This window comes from Gymnogyps californianus, chromosome 2 (assembly GCF_018139145.2).
Source record: "Gymnogyps californianus isolate 813 chromosome 2, ASM1813914v2, whole genome shotgun sequence".
NCBI classification, from domain to species: domain Eukaryota; kingdom Metazoa; phylum Chordata; class Aves; order Accipitriformes; family Cathartidae; genus Gymnogyps; species Gymnogyps californianus.
In genome coordinates, this window is record NC_059472.1 from 144,568,533 (window position 1) to 144,594,136 (window position 25,604).

At 37.7% G+C, this 25,604-nt stretch overlaps 1 protein-coding gene across 1 annotated transcript in view; it reads right to left on the reverse strand.

The window, feature by feature from the left end:
* Positions 1-25,604, reverse strand: part of ITGA8 (integrin subunit alpha 8) — a 119,090-nt gene that overhangs the window by 42,582 nt on the left and 50,904 nt on the right. Inside the window, exons 16-23 of the mRNA XM_050891991.1 lie at positions 20,842-20,897; positions 20,184-20,338; positions 18,910-19,047; positions 18,373-18,440; positions 17,223-17,370; positions 10,619-10,711; positions 4,186-4,265; positions 1,017-1,097 (exon numbers count right to left, since the gene is read on the reverse strand). Coding sequence (XP_050747948.1) covers positions 1,017-1,097; positions 4,186-4,265; positions 10,619-10,711; positions 17,223-17,370; positions 18,373-18,440; positions 18,910-19,047; positions 20,184-20,338; positions 20,842-20,897 — 819 coding nt within the window. The remainder of the gene's footprint in view (positions 1-1,016; positions 1,098-4,185; positions 4,266-10,618; positions 10,712-17,222; positions 17,371-18,372; positions 18,441-18,909; positions 19,048-20,183; positions 20,339-20,841; positions 20,898-25,604) is intronic.

Genomic DNA, 25,604 nt, shown 5'->3' on the forward strand with positions numbered 1-25,604 from the left:
TACACCTAAGGCAGCCCCTTGAGGTGCATCATATAGGAGATATCTACCCCTCTTGCATCAGCCAGGCCTCATGGCCTGACTGTGAGAGTGAAGCTGGGCCATGTACCTCCTGTTCTCCCCTTGCAGAGCTGAGAATGGGTAAGGTCCAGAGCTGTAGTTTGAGAAGAGGAGATGTAGGAAATCTGAGATCCCAGACAAAAAGCATTTTGGGCAATTATTTGCTTTAAAAGAACATCCTGCTGACTTCCTCAAGGATGCCAGGATAGGAGTCTAGTTCCAAGATTTTACAGGGTAGTCTGAGATTCTTATCACCTAATTGCATTTTACAGATTCCAAAACCAAGCTGTATGTGAAAATAGAGATAGAAATAATCATCTTTGATCATATCCTGTGCTTGTTTAATTTTGGTATCCCTTGTGTCAGGGGACAGGCACCTGCTTCAGACGGAAATGTAAGAATCCTACAGTAGCAGCTGGTTGACCTCTTGTCATAGCTCATTCCTTATTCATCCTTTCTCCAAAGGCCTCACTCTGCTCTCTATTAGTGTATGACTTGCCATAACGTGTCTCATTATTCCAGCCATAAAAGCAGCAGATTCCACTTTAGTATTCAGAATTAAGTGCCTAAGTGGTTGCACAAGCCGACCTACACATATGAACAGGCATTTTGTACTAGTAACAACCATACACAATTTGAATGCCCAAATAAAACGTTGGCTCTGACTGATGCTACTACAATGCGGGATTCCACAGTGTGCTGTATTTGCACAGACACTCAGTAAGTTTACTGGAGTCCATGCGGGCAGTCCTGCGCTACATGACCTGGTAAGTCCTCAGTAGCTCCATCCTGCAAGGCTTGCAAGGGTGAGACTCCCTGGGAATTCTCAGGTGTTCTTGGTGGATAAAGCGTTTGGGATTATAATATGTCAAAAGATTCACTACATGGGATTATTACATGTGGAAAGATTCAATAAAAAAAATAGTTACCATTATGAATTGAAATGGTCAAATACTTACCCTCTGATCTGTACTTGAGCCACAGCACTGATGTTGATGTGGAGGTCAACTAAATTGCTGGTGGGATTAATCTTGTTAGAACTGGAAAAGATATGTACAAGGGTTAAAAAAGGTTATTTAGCAGAACTCTAGATAGTTATAGATACAGCACTGAATACCACAAGGCCTACAATTAGGAAGCGATGCCATTGGACATATTATAGCATGGGCTTGCTATTGCCACTCTTCAGTCTTGTAGGACACTGGTATTTAAGCTTGATATTGTTTGAGCTCATCACATGTTTAATAATATAATCAACTCAAGCTTTCTTTAAAGAATCCTATGCGTGAATATGATGATACAAATTTATTTAGCTCAGAATATCATGTAAATTCCCTTGTTCAACTTGGCTATCTGCATGGATAGGAGTATCTTAATAGAATACAAGGGTGTTTCATGCATTGGAGGAAGGCAGTGTTAATGAACAAGATAGGCTTTGTTATAATAAAATTTGCTTTTATGACTCTCCAAACTTGTGACTTCTGCATGACAGAGTCTTTGAAGAAAAGGAATAAAAATCAACTGTTTCTTTACCTTTCTTATTTTCTTCCCTCCCCTATCCAGAGAGTGTTTACACTCTTAATCCCACTTACCAGTGAAAACAGATCTCTATGTTTACAGCCTAGTGCTCTCACTCATTTTATTGTCTTTTCTTATTGCAAATCCTTAGTAATAAAGGTAGTTTCTCTTACTTCAAAAGGCCATTCCTATGACTATAGCCCATGCACGTAAAGAAAGGTTTGCAGGTTCAAATTCATGAAGACAGTGAAAATAAATAATTACAGACTTAGAATTTATTTAATTATGGGATTAATGATACTAAGTTTGGAGGTTTTTTCCAAGCAAGTCTGGAAGTACTTCCTTGCTTCATGGAGACTAAGTTTCTATTGCTGTCACAGTTTACTGTTATCACATCTGGGTAGCATCAGTCTAATGGAAACATTCAGAGGAGGCCAGCATTCCCAGCGACTGACTCCTAAGGAGTAAAGGGCAATACTGCTTTGATCCAGGCTTTCTGGTTACAGATTGCTAAAATTAGGAGCAGCTCTAATTTGTTTGTAAACTAATGCAGATTCCCCTCAAACATCATTTGAACTTTTGATGTAATCCTCTATAACCATTGCTTTGTACAAAAGTACAAAAATTGCTTAAAGTATAAAAATGACTATGCCACTAATTTGTTAGAATAAGCTGCTCTCCAATTTGTATAATGGTACCACTTTCCACAGAGTTAAAATACAGATTTTGATCATATATATTTGGTATTCAAATCTCGTTTGTACTTTATGGTATTTTGTAGAGAAGAAAATAATTTAAATAAAAGTGCCAGGACAGCTCCCTCTCTAAGGGGTATATAATTGCCTAGCAAAATCCACATCAGAAAAAGAATCAGATTTCAAGACACTAGTCAGCCTCATGCTTATTTCCTATAAGTAATGAACTTGGGTCTTGCAAATTAAAGTATTTATTTTCCACTTGATGTCTTGGAGTAAATTAAAGGTCTCTCTTTTGAATAACTCAGACCAGGACACAAATTCAGACATGTTCTCTGCTTCCCTTTCCTTCCATTTAGGTAATTTCCTCCTTCTGCCTTATGGATTTCTGTTTCCTTTTTCTTTTAAGATTGTTTTACCTGTTCTCTAAGGACATAGAAATGCACAAACTGTAGTCCTGCTTGAGAATTAATGTAGAAAGCAGTGAGTTTTATCTGTAGGGTACATTCCCTATGCAAGAAGTTTTACTTTTTTTTTTTTTTTTTTAAAGCAGCTGGGTGCTTTTCAGCATTTTGATACCAGTTTGTGGAAACTGTCCTTTTTGGTAGCCCAACAGATTTCCTCCTTTACATTTTAGTGAGTCACAGTCATGGAGGAAGCATGAGATGTTGCCATCTCCTGAAGTTCAGACTTATTCCTCAGTAAAGCCTTGTCACTTGTTCTATGGAAGTGACCTATCCTCAAGTCTCATTACCTAGAAAGATCTAGCTACCCAAAAAGCTCTGAACCTCCCCAATTTCACAGCATGAAACGGGTAGTGACGAGCACCTCTGATACCCATTTAAAACTGTATTGCTTGCATTAATGACCTGACAGTGAACAGTGGTATGGACAGGGGACCTACAAGCTAGACGTTGTATCTTTTATCTCTCTCTGGAGGAGCCCATGCCCAGGTCTGCATGGTCTCCAGCTTGCCAGCCAGACCCCTGGGAGAGGGCTGAGGCCCGACCAGGCACCTCATTGTCTTCCGCGGCGTTGCTGTGCCCTTCCCGAGTTTCTGCATGTCCTTTCCTTCAAGGGTTACATTATGGAAACATGACTTAAACAATTTTAAATGTCTCAGTTATTTACCATAGTGAACATGATCAAGGCCCTCATTAAAGGCCAGACATTAGCAATTAAGTCTGTGTGTGTGGGGCAGGGAGGGCCCCATCAGGTACTCCAGCGTGTATTTGATGAGGACAGATGGAGCGGAAGCCCTGCCATCTACTGAAAAAGTCCCAGGTTTGTTCTTGCTGTTATCCTAATCCAGGTCGTCCTGTGCTTTTTTGTTCCTGTGGAGGAAGTACTGCTCAGCATAAAACAGAACGTTCTCCAGCAGTAATACTTCAGCCCCACAAATGTGGAGGAAACTAATGGAAAAAGGACAAAGGTTCACCTGCATCAAACTGAAACAGTTTTCTCTCTTCATCCCAGTAAATCTGTTGAGCAGATTTTAACTGCTCTCCTTCTGTTTTCTAAATTGTCGTGAAGAAGTGGCATGTCTTTTTTTTTTCAGAGCATGATAAGTTTTTAAATATAGAACGTTGTTACAAAGTGATCACTGTTCATTAACTCTGAAGTGGAAAATGAAGTGCAAATTTGGCAAATCTGCAGAAGATCCTTGGATCACTGACCAAAATCAGTTAACCTGAATTTTAACAAAATCAAATCCTCAGAATAACTCTAAGACTGATTTTGCTAAAAGCTAACAAGGCTCCAACTCCACAAATCCTCCTCAAGAAAGCTACCATAGGAAAGCCCATGAAACAACTACTGACACTGAAGAGTTAGAGTGATCTTCTTATATTTTAAACTTCAGATATCAATAGGAATTCAGAATTTAAATAACCATACTCTTGATAAAACATCTAACCTTTTTATTTGCAGCTCAAAATTGATGCTGAAATCTGCATTTTCAAAATGCTGAACAGAAAATCGAATGCCTGTAGAGAACTGAGAAAGAAACAAAACAACAGGTTACTAAAAATGGTTGATCTCTCCATATCAAGAAAGCAGTACTGTTCAACATTGCATTTCACAGACTTGTATAGGATACTGTTGCTTTTTAAAATTAGTATGAAATAATATCATCTAGTTGTTTTCAGGAAAAAATACCATCCTGCCTGCGTATGTCACCAGATGGAAAACTTGGCTGGACAGAGGAAAGATCAAGAGGAACACAGAAGCATACTCCCAAGAACACAGCAGTGAGCCCTTCTTCATCCAGACAGTCTTTGCTTTACTTTGCCAAGCCAAAAGAAAATAATAGCTGTCTGGCACCTCTCATCCCTGCCTCCATCCATGCATGCCTTTGTCCAGGTCTTCCTACTCCTCCCGTTGTCTCTATAACCGTGACATGAGCTGCATGCTTCAGGTGTTGCGGGGCTGACTGATCACCTGTTTTTCTTCTAGAGGCTAAATTAGCAGCAGGTTGATGTTTTAGTTTGATTTGGTTTGAGTTTTTTCATTGCAGTTCAGCTAAGAGGAATACAACTTCAAAGTTATATTTGCAGGGTAAAACACACAGTTCCCAAAACTGAAGGAGATAAGGGCTTCCACTGGTGCTCCCTTGTGTTTATGCAGACCTTACTTCCTCCCTCTGATAATTTCCATTTGCTTTGCAAGAAGGGCATGGAGTAAAGCAGACAAGTTAATTCACACGAGAGAATGGAATTGCAGGGCTAACTAAAGGAGTATACAATAGCATATGGTGGGATCTCCGTAACCCTCTTGTTGGACATATTTACAGCCCCAGTATGTAGGGGGCAGGGGAGCAGGGGAAGATGCCATCTACCCTCCATGTTAAATTAATAAAATTGTACTGCAATGTTTAAATTAATGTTTGTAATTGCCTCATTTCAACTGCACGTGTTTTAAATCTGGTAATTTTTGAAATGTGAATTTTGCATTGAGACTGACAGCAAAGCCTACAGCCTGTAATCTTGTACAACTTCTCACTCCCCTCTACCTCCCCTATCGCCTGATGGCAGAATTTCCTGCCAGGTAACTTGCACACTGTGCTTTCATTTTTTTGAAAAGGATGGCTACATATAGCCATATTCTCCATGTGGAGAAACAATCTTCCTGAGAAATTCATCAAAAGGCATTAGGAAATGAGGACATCATTCCTTCATCTCTGCCAATATCTGACTAGATTACAAGGGGTGGGAAAAAAAAAGAAAAAGAGGTGTCTGCTTGGCATACTTTCCTTAACACACTTGGGTTAGCATTGTCGGCAACAGGACAGGACACAACAATGTAGAGTTTTATGTTTGGGACCTAGATTCAACATCACTGAAGAGGAGACATTTTCCTCTGTGGGTGTCATTTCAGATGTTTAAGCAATTCCTTTTCCCCAAGCATTATTTTTTTAAAATTTTCATGCAGTTCTCCTTCTTTCCTCCCTTGCAGTTGTGCATCGCTGAATCTTAACCCATCTCCAGAACAAGACTTAGCTAACATGTTTCAATTACTTCTTTCAGTTGTCCTATGCTGAAAGCAATATTGTCATCATAAAAGAAATGTCAAGTTCAAATCTTTGAATTCTGACCATTTTAATGTCATAGTTACAGCTAATCTCTCTTTTTGGAAGTAAAATCATAGAATCATAGAATGGTCTGGGTTGGAAGGGACCTTAAAGATCGTCTAGTTCAAACCCCCCTGCCATGGGCAGGGACACCTTCCACTAGACCCGGTTGCTCAAAGTCCCATCCAACCTGGCCTTGGACACTTCCAGGGAGGGGGCATCCACAACCTCTCTGGGCAACCTGTTCCAGTGCCTCACCACCCTCACAGTAAAGAATTTCTTCCTAATATCTAATCTAAATCTACCCTCTTTCAGTCTAAAACCGTTACTCCTCATCCTATCACTACACTCCCTGATAAAGAGTCCCTCCCCATCTTTCCTGTAGGTCCCGTTTAAGTACTGGAAGGCTGCTATAAGGTCCCCCAGAGCCTTCTTCTCCAGGCTGAACAACCCCAACTCTCTCAGCCTGTGCTCACAGGGGAGGTGCTCCAGCCCCCTGATCATCTTTGTGGCCCTCCTCTGGACCCGCTCGAGCAGGTCCATATCTTTCTTATGCTGGGGGCCCCAGAGCTGAACACAGGACTCCAGGTGGGGTCTCAGGAGAGCAGAGTAAAGGGGGAGAATCACCTCCCTTGACCTGCTGGCCACACTTCTTTTGATGCAGCCTAGGATGCGACTGGCTTTCTGGGCTGCAAGCACACATTGCTGGCTCATATTTAGTTTTTCATCCAAAATCTAAGATGAAAAGATAATGCTCATTAAATTAAACAGAAGCTGAATAGCTGACTTGGAAGAGAGATGTCAGCTATTTTAAGACCACCTTTCGGAAATGATTTTAACAACTGTATTGATATTTCATTCACCTTTAAAAATATAACGATTTTTTTAATCTCTGAGACAAAAATTTCCAAATATTCAATTCAGCATTTCTCTTACTGTTTTTACTAATTAGTCTATATAAATTTTTTTCCACTTATAGCAGAAAAAAGATTTGATGAACCAAAGATAAAATTTTCCTCAGATAGAGCAGTCATGAACTGTGGTTTTGATGATCTATTATACTCCCGAGGCTTAATCTCTTATTTAATACTGAAACACACTCCTACTGTATGAGTCTAATAAGCTGCAGATGTTGCCTTTGTATGGTCATACGACTTTGTTAATGTCAAGTAGCCCTTGACACTGCTACTAATAATGGGGCAAAGATGCTCACATGCCCTTGCTGAAAACCCACTGAGGCCACAGGAGTTGAATTTGCTTGAGCTTGTAACTTAGCAATCACTCAACCTCCTTATTTTAGTAGGACATTCATTTTATCAGAACAGTTTAATTTTATTTAAAATTTTCCAAGTGAAGTTAGTTTCATTAAAATTGCTTTATTTTCCATGTTAGTAACATCATGTATCTTTGAAATACGTGACATTTCTGCTATTACTGATAAGTTTTAATCTGTTATTATGTTTGACATGATCTAGGAGTATGCTGGGAGACAAAGGGCTAGCTTTTTTTGAAGTGTCTTACAGTGCATATGAAAGATAAAACCTCTGTGCTCTTGAAGAATCAGTTTGGTACCTAGCAAGAAATAGGCAAGATCTTCCAAGCCTCCCAGTCTCCTAACCTTATTTCTATTAATTTCTATTAACTCCCAAATTGTTCTACCAGAATTTATAATAAAAACGACACCTCACTTGCTAAGGCCACTGAACAGGCATTAGGAACCTCATCAGTCTGATCCATTTCAGTGTCATAAATAAGTACTTTGAGCACTCTTTGCCAGTGAGATGGTATCACAGACATCTAGTTTGCATTCTGGGCCACATGGTATTGTGATTTTCCTTCCCATTTCTTTTTATCTTCTTTTCTACCTTTTCATCTTTTTTTAACCACAAAGATATTACTGAAAAGGTTAAGTAATTTTTGTGGCCAGTAAATGATTTTAAGGTCACAGATTTTCAAAAAGTCAGAGATATACCAATTTTGATGACAATAACACATTTTGAAGATGTGAAGCATCAGACAACTCTGTAGCCTGCTGCAGTAATATCCCATGGGTTATATCACAAAATCCTGACATAACCCTCATAGTCAAAAGCTGATCTTAAAGAGTTCAAGAATTCTAGGATTTCAGAGTGCTGAAAAGTCATTACAGTGACTCAATAGTTAAGAGTTTTAGGAATGTTTGATTTTGACCTAACCCTCCCTTCCCACTCCCTCACAACTTCCACAATGAGTCCCTTTCTGACTGAATATTTTGAGAATAACTGATCTCTTGCCAAAGCAGAATTGTTTTGCAAAATTGGAAATGGATCAGAGCAACCTTTCATGATTTATGCAATTTGTACAAAGGGCTGGTATTTTGCTTTTGGAAGTACATTTGCCATCATAAATACATTTGGACTGAAAAAGCTCGAGTCCTTTCACCTTTACTAAGCTTCCAAGAGAGCTGGTTTCAAAGATAAAGTCAGGCTTTAAGCTTTCACTCACTATAATCAAACATTTTGCCATCTGGCTTTGTAATGCTCTATCTTCATATGCCTTAATTTTCAAGGGCTGGATTCTTTTGTTATAAGTCAGAATATCCTTAGACATGTTATGAACCCTGCTGTTTTATTCTGCTACTTCTAAGTCTCTCTTTATGAAGTATTTTGCTTAGGAATATTTGGTAACAGTGCATTTATGGCAGCCCTAGAGCTGATTCTGAAGAAAAACAGGATTAGTTATGCTGTGAGAATTCATAAGGAGACAGGTGAGAGTAGTACTGCTTTAGTGGCCACCAAAGAACATTCCTGAAGTCTTCACACTGCTAGCATTTTGGGTCAAAGATGATGTGGAAACTGGGCTTTGGATTCAAAGGGAGGAGTGTGAGGGCCTGTAGTCTAATATCTCCACACTCAGACCTTTCCATTGCTTACGTTTATGACAATATGCAAACCACAAAGATTTGCTCCTAGCTTGGTATACAATGTTAGTGTCTCTTGTGTTTAGTCTTCCTTTTCTCTTCCAAACCCATGGGTTTTTATGCTCTCCTTCCCTCCCCCCCCCGGCCCCACCCCCGCCCCGCATCCCAATCATCCACAAGATTCTTGTCCACTTACGTCTGTATCTTGAGAATTTGCTTCTGCCATGAGACTAACCAGGAAACCACTAAGCAGACATCTAAATTTGCTGGTTTTCTGGTACAAGAAATTATCTGCCTTGACTTGGGATTTATCTAGTGCTTCGGCCTATCATTGCCTCCCATCATCGCATTATGAAAACTCCATTCCTCAGAAATGTTTTCAATTACTCTTACTTTTTAGGAGTTTCATTTAGTAGACTAAACCAAAAACTACAAAACCTCTTAGCTCTCTTTTCTATGTCCTTCCCAGAAAATGTTTATAGTACCCCCTTCAGACTTCTACTTCACAGTAGTTCTACAGAGAAGGATCCTCACCAGGCAGGTTCCTGCTCCCAGTAGGTCCATCAACTGCAGTTCATTTTTCAATGGTTTTCAGCTTCTTGTAGTCCTAAAGAGTCTCTCTGGGACTGCTCATGACCATGAAAGCAGATGACCGCATGAGACACCTGGTCTCACATTCACTTTCAAAAGCTCTACGACTGATCTGAGACTAATCCTATGATCCAAACAAGCTTATTCTAGTCCCAGTCTCCTATTATATGACCCATTTTGTTCTTTTATCGAGGGTCAGACAGGAACTGCTTCAAGATCATAAGAGGCCAGGAAAACACCCCTCTAGTCTGAAGAGTGAAATACTGGTCTTCCATAGGACAAACCTTAACTTAGGGATTTCAAAAATACTAAGGAGATTTGCTTTGGTTTCTTTGCAAAGCCCCAGGTCCCATATGAAATGCAAACAGTGGTAGTTTTCAATTAAAAGCTGTTGTTTATTCCTCATATATGTTCATTCTGTTGACTGCTTCATTTTTATTAGGATAGCTTTTTACCTAGTTATAAAAGCTTGGATTATTTGTTTTTACTTAAATATTCATAGCATTTATGAATTTATGAGCAGTGCTAGAATTCCTCTGCAAGGGCATCCACAGCCGAACATTCCTGGGTTCAACACTTCTGGGATTGCCCTGAATTGTTTTGTCATGAAACAGGGACAAGTGATAACAACTGTGGAATGGGTAGCACTTTTTTTATCTCCAAACCTATGTTTAATCTTTATCTGCTGTCCATCGTCAGTCATTATTCAGTTCCACTTTTGTCTAAAAACAAGGCTACCAATGTTCCATCTAATGTATAGTATGATTTATGAATAGCTGTCTTTGGAAAATGTTTAGAATGACATTAATAACTTGAAGGAAAACTTGATTCCAACCATATCTTCATGGATATAAATTATGATATAAACTGGTAAGACAACTCTTATGCACTCAAGATGAGAATCAGGCTAAAGAAGCTGTCATTTACTATACATACCTTAAGTAGAAAGAATATGAAAAGGGAGAAATAAACAGATCACATTACGAATTGGGATTCTCTTCTCATTATACTAGTGCTACTTCTGTGGCTTAAACTGAGTCATTCTCATTTTCTTTACAGTAAGTGAAATAAAACACAGGCTCTAGTATGATTAATCTTTTAGAACAAATTGTTAGTTTTTCAGAAGCACAGTTCTGCCTGTTATTACACCAACAATTTCCTGTCCAAATGAATAATTTAGTTTACATGCTGCTTATTGGGACACATTCTGCTAACTGAATAGATTTCCATTTGCTCCCCTTTAAAATTCAATTAGATAAAAATCAGTAAATGCATCTGGTTTTCCCTTACGTTTGCGCCAGCCACCATGGGGTTCCCAAGATCACAAACCACCATTCTAGTTTCATTTTCCATCTTGTAATCACAGCTTAATACACGCAGTGCCTGTAACAAAAAGACACCATAAATACGGAGGTCAGAGATCACAGTGAAATGTATCCAGTTGTGAAAGTGATGCCTTTTTGACTGTGACATTTCTTTTGATTTCAGACACCTGCTCAGTGCACTATCAAAACATTTAATTGGTTATTGTCAGACAACGGGGGAAAACTGATGCCAGGGAAAAACAAACAGGGAAGTTTCCCAGTACCTTAAAAGCCATGATGAGATCACTCTATTTCTAGTTTTAACATACTGCTTTGTTGTTGTGAATCATTCCTATAGCCATAATGACTCAACAGAGAAAAAAAGAGTAGGCAAAACTGGTGAGGAGAATAGGCCTCACATTAATTGCAATAGTTGTATTATCCATCACTAGAAGTCTCTGTAGTGAATTTCTGGCATTGGCAGAACCTTATTATGGACCAAGTCTAGAACTTTATTTTCCAACCTGTGGTAAAGTACTTAGAACATTAAATGCTTCTGTAAAAACATAAACTGTTACCTGTGTTTATGATTTAGCAACAAAGGAGATAGATTTTCACATTATCAGAAATTAAGGTTTTCGTTGTTTATAGCAATCAGTAAAATTTAACTGTTTTTCCAGCAACTATTCATTCAAAGTCCAGTTTGTATCTAACATTTCTCAGGCAGTTTTGTTCGACAACTTTGAGGATACACTCATATAATTTCCCTCTAAAGCTCTTAATGTAAAGTGTATCCTACGTTTTGGGTTTTTTTTAACCCTTTAGTCTTTATCACTAGTTGTTATCATCTGTAGAAAACCTAGACTGTATAAAAGGAGGAACAGCTATAGAATAGCGGAAGTTAGGAGATACAGAGTAAGACAAAGCAACAAAATGGTTTTTTTTTTTCTGTTTTCTTCTCTGGCATATTCAATTAAAAAAAAATACTTCCATATATGTGTAGAAGTAAACCAGCTTTGTAAAAGGAGGATGCAGCTAGTTGTTGCAATAAGGCTCTCCCACTACCTTTGTTCTCATTTGTGATTCTTACAAAATAAGCAATACGTGCAAGGTCATGCTCTTTATATAAAAAGACCTGGGAAATCTCCAGACCACTGACTACCAATTCATTCCTATCTGTAAAAGCCAGCATGGACATGCTGAGCTTATCATTTCCTGAGATTAAAAGAAAAGATAGGGCATGTCCTAAAAGGAGCCCATGTGAAGCATGCCCTCAGTACACACCTCATTGTATACTGACACTTTTACAATTTGCTATGAGGAAACAAAGTTTGTTACACAGCATGTCCAGTGCACTAATAGCCTTTCCAAGCCTCTCTAGGGTTGGGAGTGGGGGATTTTTACACTCTTTCCAGTTAGTTAATTAGAGGCGGGAAGCAACACGTGGGAGAACAGAGGGTGTTAACACAGTTGAAACCAAACTTGTCTGGAAAACTGTTCATTTTATCTTGATGTGTGGGTTTATAGTTTTGATTTTGTTTTGAGGGGGGTTTGAAATTGAGGTCTAAATGTTAGAAAATAAATATTAATCTACATTTGATATTTGGCAGTTTCTTTATTAATGCTGTATCATAGACCAGCACAGGGTAAATCAGCCCTTACCACACATTTTTTGTCCCTCAAAGGCTGAGCGAATAGAGGAGTTTTGTGAGTAGGTTTTCTGCAATTTGGAGACTATGCTCTTAGACTGAAAATGATTAATGGCACAGAATTTATATAACCAGCATCAGAAAAGCTAATTTGTGCAGCATAAAGATATGACAAAGGGTCATCTGTGGTAGAATTTCTTCAATTCTGAGATTTACCGCCTTTTTGTTTTTTCACTGATCACCTATTTGAGATGGCTAAGTACAAACCAGGAAAATTAAAACCAGGCAGGAAGCAAGCAAGAGCAGAGACTTACACACCTAGTATTGTCAGTATCTTTGAGTTCACATGTAACTCAGCCAGATGGAAGGTTTTGCCAAAAAAACCTTCTACCTGCCACTGGTAGCAATTTATATTTTTATAGCAACACATGGTCTTTTTGGCAGTCTTGAGCAAAAGCAAAACCCCAACAATTAACACATGTGCTCCCAGGGTGCATTTTAACTAGAAAATGATTGGATGCTTCAAGTAATCCGGGCAGCCTACAAACTTGAAACTCTTGCTGGTGGTCTTAGTGATGAATTACTAATTGATGCCAGAATAGTTAAGCACAACAGGCTGCAGAGTAAAACACCTCCTCTCTTTCCTTGATCAACACCTTGCAATTTTATTTTCTGAAGAAAAGTGGATGGATTAGGTACCAGGTGCCACAATCTAGCTTCTCATCTAGCTGATATATGAAGAACTAGTGTTTGTCCTCACAAGGCTCAAATCACATCTCATCTAGCCAGCCACCATGTACTTATTGTAAGAATTTTCAGGTAAGACAAGAAGGTTTCAGGTGTTTTTCCTATTTTAAGAGAGTGTCATGCTTTAGTTCAGACAGGCATGGGGATAATGGCTCAGAGTTTATCCATTGCAATAGAAATCTGGTTGTGATCTGCAATAACTCTGCAGTTTCCAGCCTGAGCAGAGACAGTTATGCCAAAATACATAATGTTTTTGGTGTGAAACAAATACCTATTAGGGCTTTGTATTTGCCTGATTTACTTCTATTAATTATTCCATGAGAATCTGAGTTCCAGCCATTGCTACTAAGGCAGGATTGAACTGTTCAATATGGGGAACTCTCACTGGGCAAAGGATTAGCGCACAGTATTCAGGCAATGGCTTGGGGTTCAAACACACAATCATGCTATTGTAGTCTAAGAATGTACCATACCGCAAGTACATACTGTCTCTGGATCTACTGCTGGCCATGGAAATGTGAGGTAATATAACGTGGTTATATTTTTTTCATTGCAGCTAATTCCAGTAACTCCACACCTAATGCATGTGGACAGTTATTACAAGCCAATGGATTTCCAGTAACTCGTAAAGCTGTGGTAATTTACTCATTTACCTGGTCTCTGGACCTTCTAAGTGTTTCCACAATACAACTAAGGAATAACACATTTGATTTCATTGTAAGTCATTGTATTTCATTAATCAGCTTTTGACTGAAGGAAGTATCGGTATGTGCAAGAATCAATGAAACTTCAAAATCACATCCTTGACCTCAAACTTTAAGATCACACACATTCACTGGGCTCTCCACTTGCATGTGATCAGGTACATCTCTGCAAAATGCTACTCTTTTGATACAGTTGCACAGTCTATGTACAATATGCTACAGAATCAGGCTTGAGATAACAAGATCATGACAACTGAGGCAGGTCAAACATTTTATTCCATAAAGCTGAAGGGAAGAGGTAGAAGGCAAGTGAATTTTCAGTTAAGTTGTTGACTTTAACACTTTCCGAGTGTAATCAAATGATATAGAATAACCCAATAAATTGTTCCAAAAAAGTCAGGTTGGACAGGAAGCACTTAAGGGATAAATTTTTTTCTCTATTAGACAGACTAAATCCAGAGTAGCCCCATAATAAAGTAGCCTAATATCCTCTATGAGTATAGTTACTTTGAAATGATGGCAGCGTAATAGAATGATTTGATTCGAAAGATTTTTCAGTTCCATCAGAAGTGTATCAAGTGATTTATTCAGCTCATTACATTTCATTTATTCTGCTCTCAGTCCACCTGTTTTGCTGGCTCTGAGGTGAATATTATCTCAGCCTTAACACAAGGAATTCTGCAGTTTGGACAAAAACAGCTACAGAGGACTGTAAACACTGATACATCGAAGAGGCAATGAAATCCTTAGATGCAGAGCATGATCGCAACAGGCTCTACCACAAATCCACCTGTCTGCTGAAATTACTCTGTATTAAATTAAGAACATTTCAGGAGCAGTCACAGATGCCCCACTGGCAGGGTGCAGCACAAAGACAAAAATAAGAAGTGAAATCCTGGCTCTACTGCAACTGACAGCAAAATGTTAATTTTCATCTATGGTCCATGCCTCAAAGTACCAACAGACCGAGAGACCTTTTTTCCGTATACCTCAGTGTTCACTGCATACCATCGTGATAATTTCTTCTGTGCTCTTGTCAAGCAGTTCAAATTGCCGTATTTTTTTAAAGCCCTATAGGTTGAATTAATTGAGTCTCTCTTTAATTTATAATAATTTATACTATGACCCCTAAGAATTCAGTCATCCTGGTAACACATGAACCTCTGATCACTCTGGGGAAAAAACTGAAAAAACCTGCTAATTCTTGTTTTGAGTGAGTGGTCAAATTACTTAATTTGTACATTTAGACAGAATGAATTAAATGAGAGAACAGAACAGGAAGGATATAAAAGAACGCCTGAGTTTAAAAATGTGTTTGTCCATTCTAAATTGTCTTTTTACATTACAAAGATTGTATATTCTTTGTCATGTTCACAGCAGTTTTAGGTGACATATGGCAGTACAGAAAAGCAACTGAACACATACAAGAGCCAACCTCCACCCACAGTTAAATGCCAGAAAATGTTAGCTTTGTCTTTTTGAAGAAAATTACAATATCAATTTCTTTTCCAAATGCACTTAGAAGTGAATTTTTTAGTTTATTTAATGGAACCATAACATCATGAAGACCACAGTTTTAAAAAAATATACATTTACAGTTTAAAAACAATAGAAAGAATAAACTTGCTTTCAGTACCATATGTAATCCTTGTGAAAACTGTCCTTGAAATGCAGAAGGGAAGACACTAAGAATGATGTAGATAGTAGGACTAATGTTTTGATCCTTCTCAGAAAGAACATAATGACATCTCTTTGAATGGAATAAGTATGAAAAGTAAGAGAATATGAAATAAATTATGTGTTGTAGTGAACTAAATAAATGCGGGCAAAATGAAGGCAATTTTTCTATAAATCCAGAAGGATTCAGAATTGGATTTGTCAAAAATGTATTTTATCTTCCACAAAATCTGAAGAAAATTAAAAAGTTGCATTACGTTTCCTTGGCTTTTAAAAATTTGTTTTCAAAAGAAAAAGAACATTAACACTCTTTCCCAACCAATTCTAGCTTCTCCTTATTCTTCCAAAGCATCAGAATCTCCCACCTCTTTTTTCCTTCCTTTTCCCATGAGTCTACCCTGCTGGCACTACAAAATTCAATTTTCCCTAAAATAATGAAAAGCCCTGAGTGATTTCTGTCCAGTCCAAATGATAGATACATGCTAATACGTGCTGTTGGTTTTGGAATAAGTGCCTCTCCTGACATCCTTGGTAATGGCCAAAAGAACAGCCAAAGATTCTTAAAGAGCAATAAAGGAAAAATATAACCATGTGTAGTATATTAAAGAGAACTTAGGTTTTGTAGATCACAGTCCGAAAAAACAGAGGCTATGCTAAGAGAACAAAATAAACAGACAATAGAAAGAGGCTGGTGTCTTTACTTATTTGTTTTGTGTAGAAAGATATGCTTCTGAGAAGTGACGTTGCAGAGAATTTCCATATTCTCATCTTCAGTGACATCATTAATTCTTGTCATTTTTTTCAAACTGGGTTAAAAGCCCATTAATAAAGACACCGACAGAAGGAGAACAAGGAAATACCTTGTAAGTTACTTTCAGCTTCCTTAAAAAAATTTGCCTTTAGAGAGGAAATTAACTTGCTTTCTCCCACTCTCACCCTTGAGGCCCTTCTGAACATTCCCGGCACTGACAGAAAAAAACAAGCTCATGTTGCAACAGCTTGGGAGATTTATGTGCAGACGAGGCGATTCACAACTGCTGTCCAACAGAGAAAACATGAACACTCTGCTTGTTTGCAGGATAGTGTTTCGTCTTTGCTCTTAAAAAACAAACAGACCCAAAAAGGAAACACTGTATGTTCAGTACAGCTCAGCAGGACTTCAGTCAACATTAGTCCTTCTGTGAACACTGGCACATTTTACATTATAACTGCTTTTTTGGCCTATCCATAAGATAAAATAATTGACTACAAAGGAAATCAACTTTGTCAAGTTTATTCTGCAGTTAATGTTCAACTATTCAGGATATCAGAGACTGGGATACCCTTAAAAACTGTAAAACACTGGTGTGCTGGGAGCATAAGATAGTGGTGTTCAAGTGTCTGGGCTTCAGGAGGGCTCATTAACTCTGACTGAGAGCTGGTACCACGGGATCCAAGGTTGGAAGCACTCCGGGGATTCTGCACTATCACTCCTGCTACTGGTAGGTTTTACTGGTTCAAAATCTGAATGATGTGAATACCTCTATCCCTAGGAGAAATGTGACAGTATTTGTGTGGTATTACAACTAAGTTAATAGCAAGGAGCTGGATCTGAGCTGGCTCTGAACAGAATGGTCCTGTCCTTCCTATCTTCTGGTGACATGGCTAATCTTTAGCCTGGACTGTGTGAGCAAGGATAGCTGAGTGTTGATGGAATCTCCCTTCCTAAGAAGCACCTCTCTACTTGCTGCTTTCAGCTGGTATAGCCTATGTAGGTTAACCTTGCTCTCAGTTCTTCTGCTTTATTATCACTAACATTTTGATTTTCATTTACCTTGTTGTTGCGTTCAACCCCAGTGTAATCTGCTTCAGGTGGAATCTTTATATGTAGCTCAGCTTCATAGGCTCCTTCCCCGTCATTTCTTGGATTTATTATGAGCATGACACAGTTTTCTTCTCCAATTATTAGCTGATCTTTATCTCTATATAGAACATACTACTTGTCAGGAGTTAAAACATGCACAATTACAATTTACTTATGAATAAGGCAGAAGGACGTTTTGCTCTCATAGCATCTGTTCTAGAAAATATTCTGTGAATACAGAATAAAACATTTTCCATAAAAAATAACCCTACGGAAAAGTATGCCAGCACCTGGGTAGGAAAGAGGTCAAGAGAAAACACCACCATGGACAATCAAAGTGGACTACCACAGAACTTTTTACCAGAAAATACCAGTTACTGGTACAAAATTTCAGAGCCTGACTACTTTCTAACCAGAAAGAAGTATCTAGTGGAGGAATTACTCGCCACAGGGGTCCCATCAGCATTGTTTTCTGAAGGGCACAAAGTTGGTGGGATTCCAGTTTTCCCCCCAGGCCCGTTGTAAAACGAACAATGACAGAAGATCTCCTGAGACCTGCAATGGCACTGTGCCCTTTCCTTTCTCAGCTACGTACTGATTTTGATGGCACAGAGTCAGATAACTGTCAGAGCTTCCCCACTTGTCCTGCTCGGCACATTTCTCTCTCCATAGGAGGAACTGTTGCCATGTTTTGAAATTCTTTTATTCTGAGATTCATTTACTTCACTGTATACTGAGTTCAGGAGAATTGTGTCCCAAGTTCAAAGCCACTGGCACATTGAAATAAACAAATTTAAAATCTCCTTTGAACAACAATTTGTATTATCTCTTGGCATTCAGAGAACTACAATCACTCCTAACAAACACTTGCAAATTATATTTTCTATGATAACCATTAAACATCATGAATGTGTCTGTCAAAGATACATTTTGAAGTGTATATTTCTCCATTTCCTGGTTTTCTAGATGAAATGGATGCGCAAATTAAAATCTGGAAATCAGGTAAGAATGAATAGCTACAGCAAACAACAGAACTGTGTTCTACATATTTCATTCTGTTAAGCAGTTAGAAGTGTCTGGATTTTGTTATATACAGCATCATTTATTTTATTTAACTTACGGCATAGCAGAAAGCTGCAAGTCAGGAATGCACAAGTTGTCCTCCCCGCAGTCAACCAGAATGTAAGCCTGTATTGTTGCAAAATAAAAAAATTACAATACAGTTAGTACATGCTTCAAAGTCCAAATCACTTCATTAAATATCACTAACCTAAATGTCTTAAATATCACTAGCACTGCCCTAGTGAATTAATCTCTTTCTCCTTTCTATAAGTTCCTTTCCATATAAGTAGCTGGAGACTATTTAGACTGTCAACTGTGTCCTTAGCGGAACAGTATCATCTTTCAGGCCCTTTCCCACACTAACTTGGCTTACTTATTCTAGAATGCAATCAAAACTATGAACACAACAAAGTTTTGGAAATGCTTTAAAGGCTTGCCTGGTTCTATATTTACATTCAATTTACATTTTGAATTAATTAAATCCTTGTTGTGTAATTTCTGGGCATGATATTCTGTTTTAAGGAAGATGACACACACAGTATTTGTAAATGCTTTCACGTTTATATACAGAAAATGTGGCATGCAAAATTCATACCTGTTCTGTTACTGAGCTTTTCTGGTAATAGTTCAGTATTGGCTTCACAGTCAAGCTATCTTCAGAATTGGATTCATCCAAACTATAATTCAAGTTTATATTGATGGGAGATAATTTATCTCTAAATTCTGTTTCATCCTGTGAGTGACAATCACATAATAAAACCCAATGGTTTAATATAATTATTTCAGATTAGCATGGTATGGCAACAGATCCAGACTTAGTCTTTATTGAAGGTAAAGATATGGTTCTTTGACAGCTGCTGGCCAAATTCTGGCTGTATGCAATGTCATTAGGAAAGTGAAGTGACTCACCAGTAACTGGAATGCCCAGAACACATTGCCTCCACAGCCCCACATCTGGAAGCAGCTAGCTGAGCTGAGTAGACTCAGAATTTTTTCAAAGCATTAGCCTAAAATGAAGCTGTTTAAAAGAGACACACAGAACCAACTCCTATCAGCTACTGCCCACCTTCCTTTCAGAATGGAGGTAGGGCATGTGTGGATTTGTGGAGGTAATATCGTTGGTTTGTTCCATAACCAAGAATTTATATGGATTAGCAATGGTAAAACTCCACCACCTTTATTGCCTAGATACTTCCTTACATACTGCTTGAGACTTCTCCATTTCACCTCCCACTGCATTTCTAGGACCAGCCTTGGAATCTGCTTCAATTGCTTGAGGTAATTCCAGCTGCAAGTGAGTAACTGACGACCCTTTCTCCTTCACAACTTCAGTTCCACAGTTTTAATTTTTCTAAAAACATTTTGAAATATCTTAAAAATATTTTTTAAAATATATACATTTTAGGCCAATATTGCTGGTGACACTCCTTTAAAATATCTGTTGAAACTGAATTGGCATGACATTTAACATGTTTAGTTGATTATCCCACTGTGAATACTATAGGGAGAGCAATCTTGCATTTTTGTATCAGGAGATGCAGTATTTAATCAGAATTTCCAGAAGAGCACGAAATGAATGTATGTGTACACAGAGGAACTGTACACTCTTTAAAGCAAGTCTTTCTTTTATACTTACATTGACAAAAGATGAGCCAAAGATTTACATAGGAAATTTTGCCCAGGAAGAAGAATGTTCTGGACACCCAGATGAGGCCTTTCTTATCCCACATTTCTCACATGTAATTTTGGGATCTAAGAACAACGGAAATTGTTCTTCCTTTTCCAGTGGCTCCTTTTTTTATTATTATCTTTAAATCCCTGATACTACCTAAATGATGATGACAGTCCAAAATATTTTAAACAACTTACTCTGAGATAAACAAGAAAGTCCTGGCAATGGAGTTGTTTCTGTCTTTCTATCACAATGGAGAAGTAATGATGTGACTGATGGTAATCAAAGAAGAGAGTCCTCTTAACAGCTCCTTTCTGTTTCAATGAATCTAATTGCAATTCACCTTTCAGCACTAAAGGATACAAGGAAATAAAATATTTATGTATTTAACATGGAAACAAAAAATAGTAAACACTTCATTATGTATTATAGTTAATGACTCTAACAAAGTCTTCCAAGCAAAACCAATCCATGCTTTAAGTGCCTGTCTGTTTAGCAGCACACTAGTTTTTGATCCAAAGTACGGAATACATGTAATTTAAGCCTTCTAATTTCATTTACAGATCATGCATGTATAGCACTTCTGTCTCTTCAATTTTTTTTTAAATTTTTTTTTCAAAACAGAACATTCTCCAACAGGGTACATTCTTGGTTTTATTTGGAAAATGGCTTAAACTGAATCAATAATCCTTCAAGTGAATAATACAAGCTTTGTGTTACATATATATATCTTTTTAACTGTATTTTCTTGCCTTAGGAGGATCTCACTCCTATCGTCTTTCAAGGTGTAAGAAAAAAATACATCTGAAATTGAGTGGGCCAGAGTAAATTATAGGAATATAAAACATTTCTTACCTATCTCATCCGAAATACTTTGACCTTCAAAGTCTGCGCAGACTCTTACAGTAAAGCTACATATAAAAAAGTAGAAGTAATTATTAGCAGAAAGAAAGCTGATCTGGGAATCAGCAGTTCCCAAGTCATACCTTTTAAGTTTCTTTTCCTTTTCTTAAAAAGATATTCATTGAGACCTGTATTTAGCTACCTACGACATTCCCTAACTAAGTCAGCAAGTCTCCTAGGATCCACTAATAATCAAAGAGGACAGGGTCTGAATATCTTCCTGGGAAAGGTATGGAGAAGAGTCTCTGTTCCCACTAATTGTTGAGACAGCCTACAGAGATCACCCTTCTAATACTATTGGAAAAGTTTGGTTCCTTATGTTGAGCTTCAGCAAACCACCTTTGTATGGGGCTGTCTGCAGAAGTCCTCTCTGCTTCATCATGGTCAAATAAGAAAAATCCTTGAGCATGTAGTTAACACCCAAGCTGTTTTCTAGCAAATCAAAACACACAGGATGCCAATGTGTCCCATTGGCATTACTATAAGACTTTCATAATTTCAAGAGGCTATAATTCATTCCAAACATACCAACTGAATTGGTCAATTTTTGTGGCACAAGACTAGCCAGAATATATTGTATTTAACTTGCTAAGTTTTGCAGAAGTTGGCAGGTACGTGATCTAAATCAAAGCATAGAGAAACTGGTTATTCATGTTCATTATTTAGTCTGCTAATGCAACACATTCTATGCAATGCAACACATTATAAGTTAATTGTTTTTCATTTGCCTGGTCATAGTGTGTAGCAAGCTTTTTTGAGCCTAGCAATATTCACATCACAATTATAACTGTATTATACAAACATCACCTCAGCCATAATTAGTTATTTCTCATCATAAACATTTATTTCCATTTTTCTGTACAGCAGGCAATAGATTTGCAGTTATACTCAACAACTGACAGGAGAAGCCTTTTATAGTTTTATTGGCTGATACCTTCTAAAAAGACTTACTATAAAAATTAATTTAAAAAACCTAAAAATTATAAATGCTTATAGAAAAGTTTCACTTCATAAGGAATCTATGGAAATCTATATAAATATTTAACTGAATCACATTTTTAAAAAGCTTTCACAAATTAGTCTGGATGGCTAGGGAAACAGTTATAATGATGCTTGTTGATGCTATTAGCAGGGCATACTTCCCTGATGAGTGACAAAACAAGAAATCTGTCACTGGAAAGATACTCTTGACTTTTTAATTTTGCTGTCACACTCCACAAGGACTTAGTTCTCCACACCATTATTCCCAAAGAAGTCCCGTATAATATAATAAAATTGCTCAGGTGAAAGATTTGGGGCTTCCTAAAACTTGCAAGTGTCCCTGGTTACCAATCATTCTTAAAGAATATTTTCTTGGCTTCAGAAAATGTTTTGTTTTGTATATGGAAGACTCAGCTAAACACGGACTGTAGGTCAGCCCTGGAAGATGTGAAATCAGCTTGGGTTAAACAAAAACATATTTGAATTAGCCATTGCTCTTAATCTCCTCACTACTGTTACACAATATAACTTCTCCATGCAGTGGATTCAAAACCAGTAACATAACCTTTAAAATAACCTGTAATCACATTCTAATTGCATGTTTGCTTCCTCTGACAAATGTAATAAAACTGTGCCACATCTGGGATTCATGTCACTCTCATGACCTTATTAAACACTTTCCTCTTGGGCAAAAAAATTGCCTTATGCCATTAAACTCTACTTAACTGTAGCCTTCAAATGACATTACGGTCCATGCAGAAATTGCAAATTCAGTCATATTCCTACTTCTTTACAATTATGATGTAACACATGAAGAACCAATTATTTCCTAATACACAAGGACAAGAACAACAAAAATGAGAAAAGCTTGTGTAATTGCATAAATGCAGTTTAGACATCAGGCTTCACAGGCCAGTCTCACATGTCATAGCATAAGAGTGTATTTTCTCAAATGTAAACTCATGAACTGCCATCATGTATTAAACTCAGTGATCTCGTTTTGGAGGTCTCACATAATTTTTGCACTGTCATGTTTGAAGAAGGGTTGAGTTAAAAATCTAGCTTGAAATGCTTTACTTGTTAAACAGCACGATTTCAGCGTATGTTTAATTTACTGTAATGAATAGAATAATTCATCATACACATTTGATAACTGAAGTCATGTTCTTAAGTATTACTGTGAGAGCCAAGATTTAATCCTTCCACTCCAGGTAGAGCATGGAATGACAATACTCTGGCCACGCAAGACGTAAGACTATGGGTTTAGCAGAATTCTGCCACACATTTGTGATTTTATGGATATTTAGTTCAGAAATAGTTCTAAAGACATCACAGATTTTGATCACAAACCCAGACAAATCTAGATATGCTCATCACTTCAACAAGAAGATGCTGTGAAGATGTTGAGGGATGCTTTAGCTGTGAGAAAAGGAAAAGCAGAGGGAAAGACAGACCACAAAAGAGGACAGGAGTCTAAAGGATTTATGAGATTTAAGATCTGACTCTTAGGCACAGTAAGAAATATAATAGCTGAGCTTTCGAGCTTGCTTGTAGGAGCAATCAACCAAACAAGATGACTAACAATCAAAGGAAGAAAACTTCAGCAGATAAGAAACAACTGGGAAACAGTCCATCATCCTAAAGCATATGAACTTTTATGTGCTATCAATCTTGCCTCTCTGAAGAGATCCCCACATTCCATTTATTCTGCAGTGTTCTGTCATCACTAAAAGCTTATGGTTTGATTAGTATTTGACTGTAGCTACAAAATAGAGGGAAAGCCTTGAAACTGAACACACTAGCTTTTCCTGGTAATCTTGGGGCAACAAAGCAGTTTGTTTGAAATAATTTTATGTTCTTCAGGTAGAAAGAAACATTTTTAATATTATTAGAACAAGAAGCTTAAAAATATTCCTCTTTCTTCAAAACTACTCATGGCATAGATGGGGGTAGTCTCTTTAGAAGTCAAACCAAATTACCTAATATTACTCAAAATGGTTAATCCTTAGAATATCAAAAAAGCCAGTTACCCCCAAATAATGTTTTTCGGAGTGAAGTTTGTACCAGAAAGAATTTATTTTCGTCTGGCTATTCTAGTAGGTGAAAAAAATAGGAAATTTACTTCAGGAAGTGAAAAGCAAGGAATTACCAGACCCTACCAGACGTCATTTGTCATTGTTAATAATTTCTTTAGCACACAGAATTGCACATGGAGAAGAAGAATGGATAATGCCTTAGCAGAAAGGCACTTTCAGCTTTGATGCTATGGACTTCCATTCTATGTGAGGCTGATGATACCCAACCTGCAAGGTCACAAACCTCTGCAGAAGAATACCAGAAGCTGTTATTGTCTACTGATTAATGACCTTTAAACAAATTGTTTCCCCTTTGAAGGACAATACGTAAAAGCAAGTCAATATACTTCTATTATGATGCTCTAATACTTGGCCTGCTTTTAGATTTTGTTATGCCAAAGTCTAACCCAGTGACCCACAATGACCAACATGGAGCTTTAATGCTGAAGGCTTCCCATGGCTAGGCTACATCACGTGGCCAGGCTGTGGTAACACGGGCTGCTAGATAACGCAAATGACTGCCTTTTGGATGCCTCTAGGGCTACTAAAACTAATACCATCAAACTACCCAGCTGCATCCCTGGCACAGCAGAGGTCTGCAACACAGCAATGGGCTTCCTGGGTAGCAACCGTCACCACCTGCCTGCTTTCCTCCCATCAGCCCCTGAGTGTGAGGTGTGCATCTTCTGACTCTTGGTCATATGACCTTGCTATCATCAGACTCATGGAGTCAGGCTGGCCAACAGCCTATGGCAAATCTCACACAAATTCATCTCAACAAAGTACAAAGGCCCTTAGGTCCATATCCATGGGGCACCGATCACATCCAGTTTCAAATTAAGTCAATGGGAAAAGAAAATACTAGCAGTAGAAAGGAGCAAAATTAGAAAAACAGTCCAAAAACTACGCAGTTAGGAAGGGTTGAAATATTATTATTTTTGGATTTTATATTTTTGGTAGGAATTTTGTATTCAGCTTTTTTTGAACTGTTTGTAGAAATGTTTCATTTACTGAATCTAGCTGACTCAAGATTATAAATATTTTATTACTGTTTTAATAAGAACACATTTGGAGATAAAAGAATGACAAAATTTTTTCAAATTATTTTTTGATAGTAGGAACTTGAGGATCAGAAATTTTAAGTAGTTTGCCTCTGGTTTAGTGGGCTTACAGAAGGTGGATAGCTGGGTTCCCTGAAGAAGCCTACAAGGCACTTCTCAGATTAGACATCCAAACCTGAAAAGCACTAACAAATAAAAAATATGTTCTGCAAATTGACTTTTTATCATGACTGGACACTTCTGTGCTAGTTAACTTTTGGTAAGTCAGGTAACTTCTCTGACCTCTTGCTCCTCTGCCAAATGGAAGTAATAATATTTGCACACTACCTTAAGTTAGGGACAGGCGGAGTAAATAAAATTTGCAGATACCATTTAAGCACAAAGTAGCAACAAAGTAGCTAGTGGATAATCAGATCTCAAACGGTAATAAAAATACCAATGCAAAGATAAATTACACCTCTTGATAGCTGGAACCCAGTCTTGGACTTAATGAAGCATATGATCTGGAAACAGCCTTTGAAAAATGTAAATGATTTATTTACCCCTTTTTATAGAAATTAACCTGTAAATTTTAAAAAAAAAAAAGTCTTTTTACATT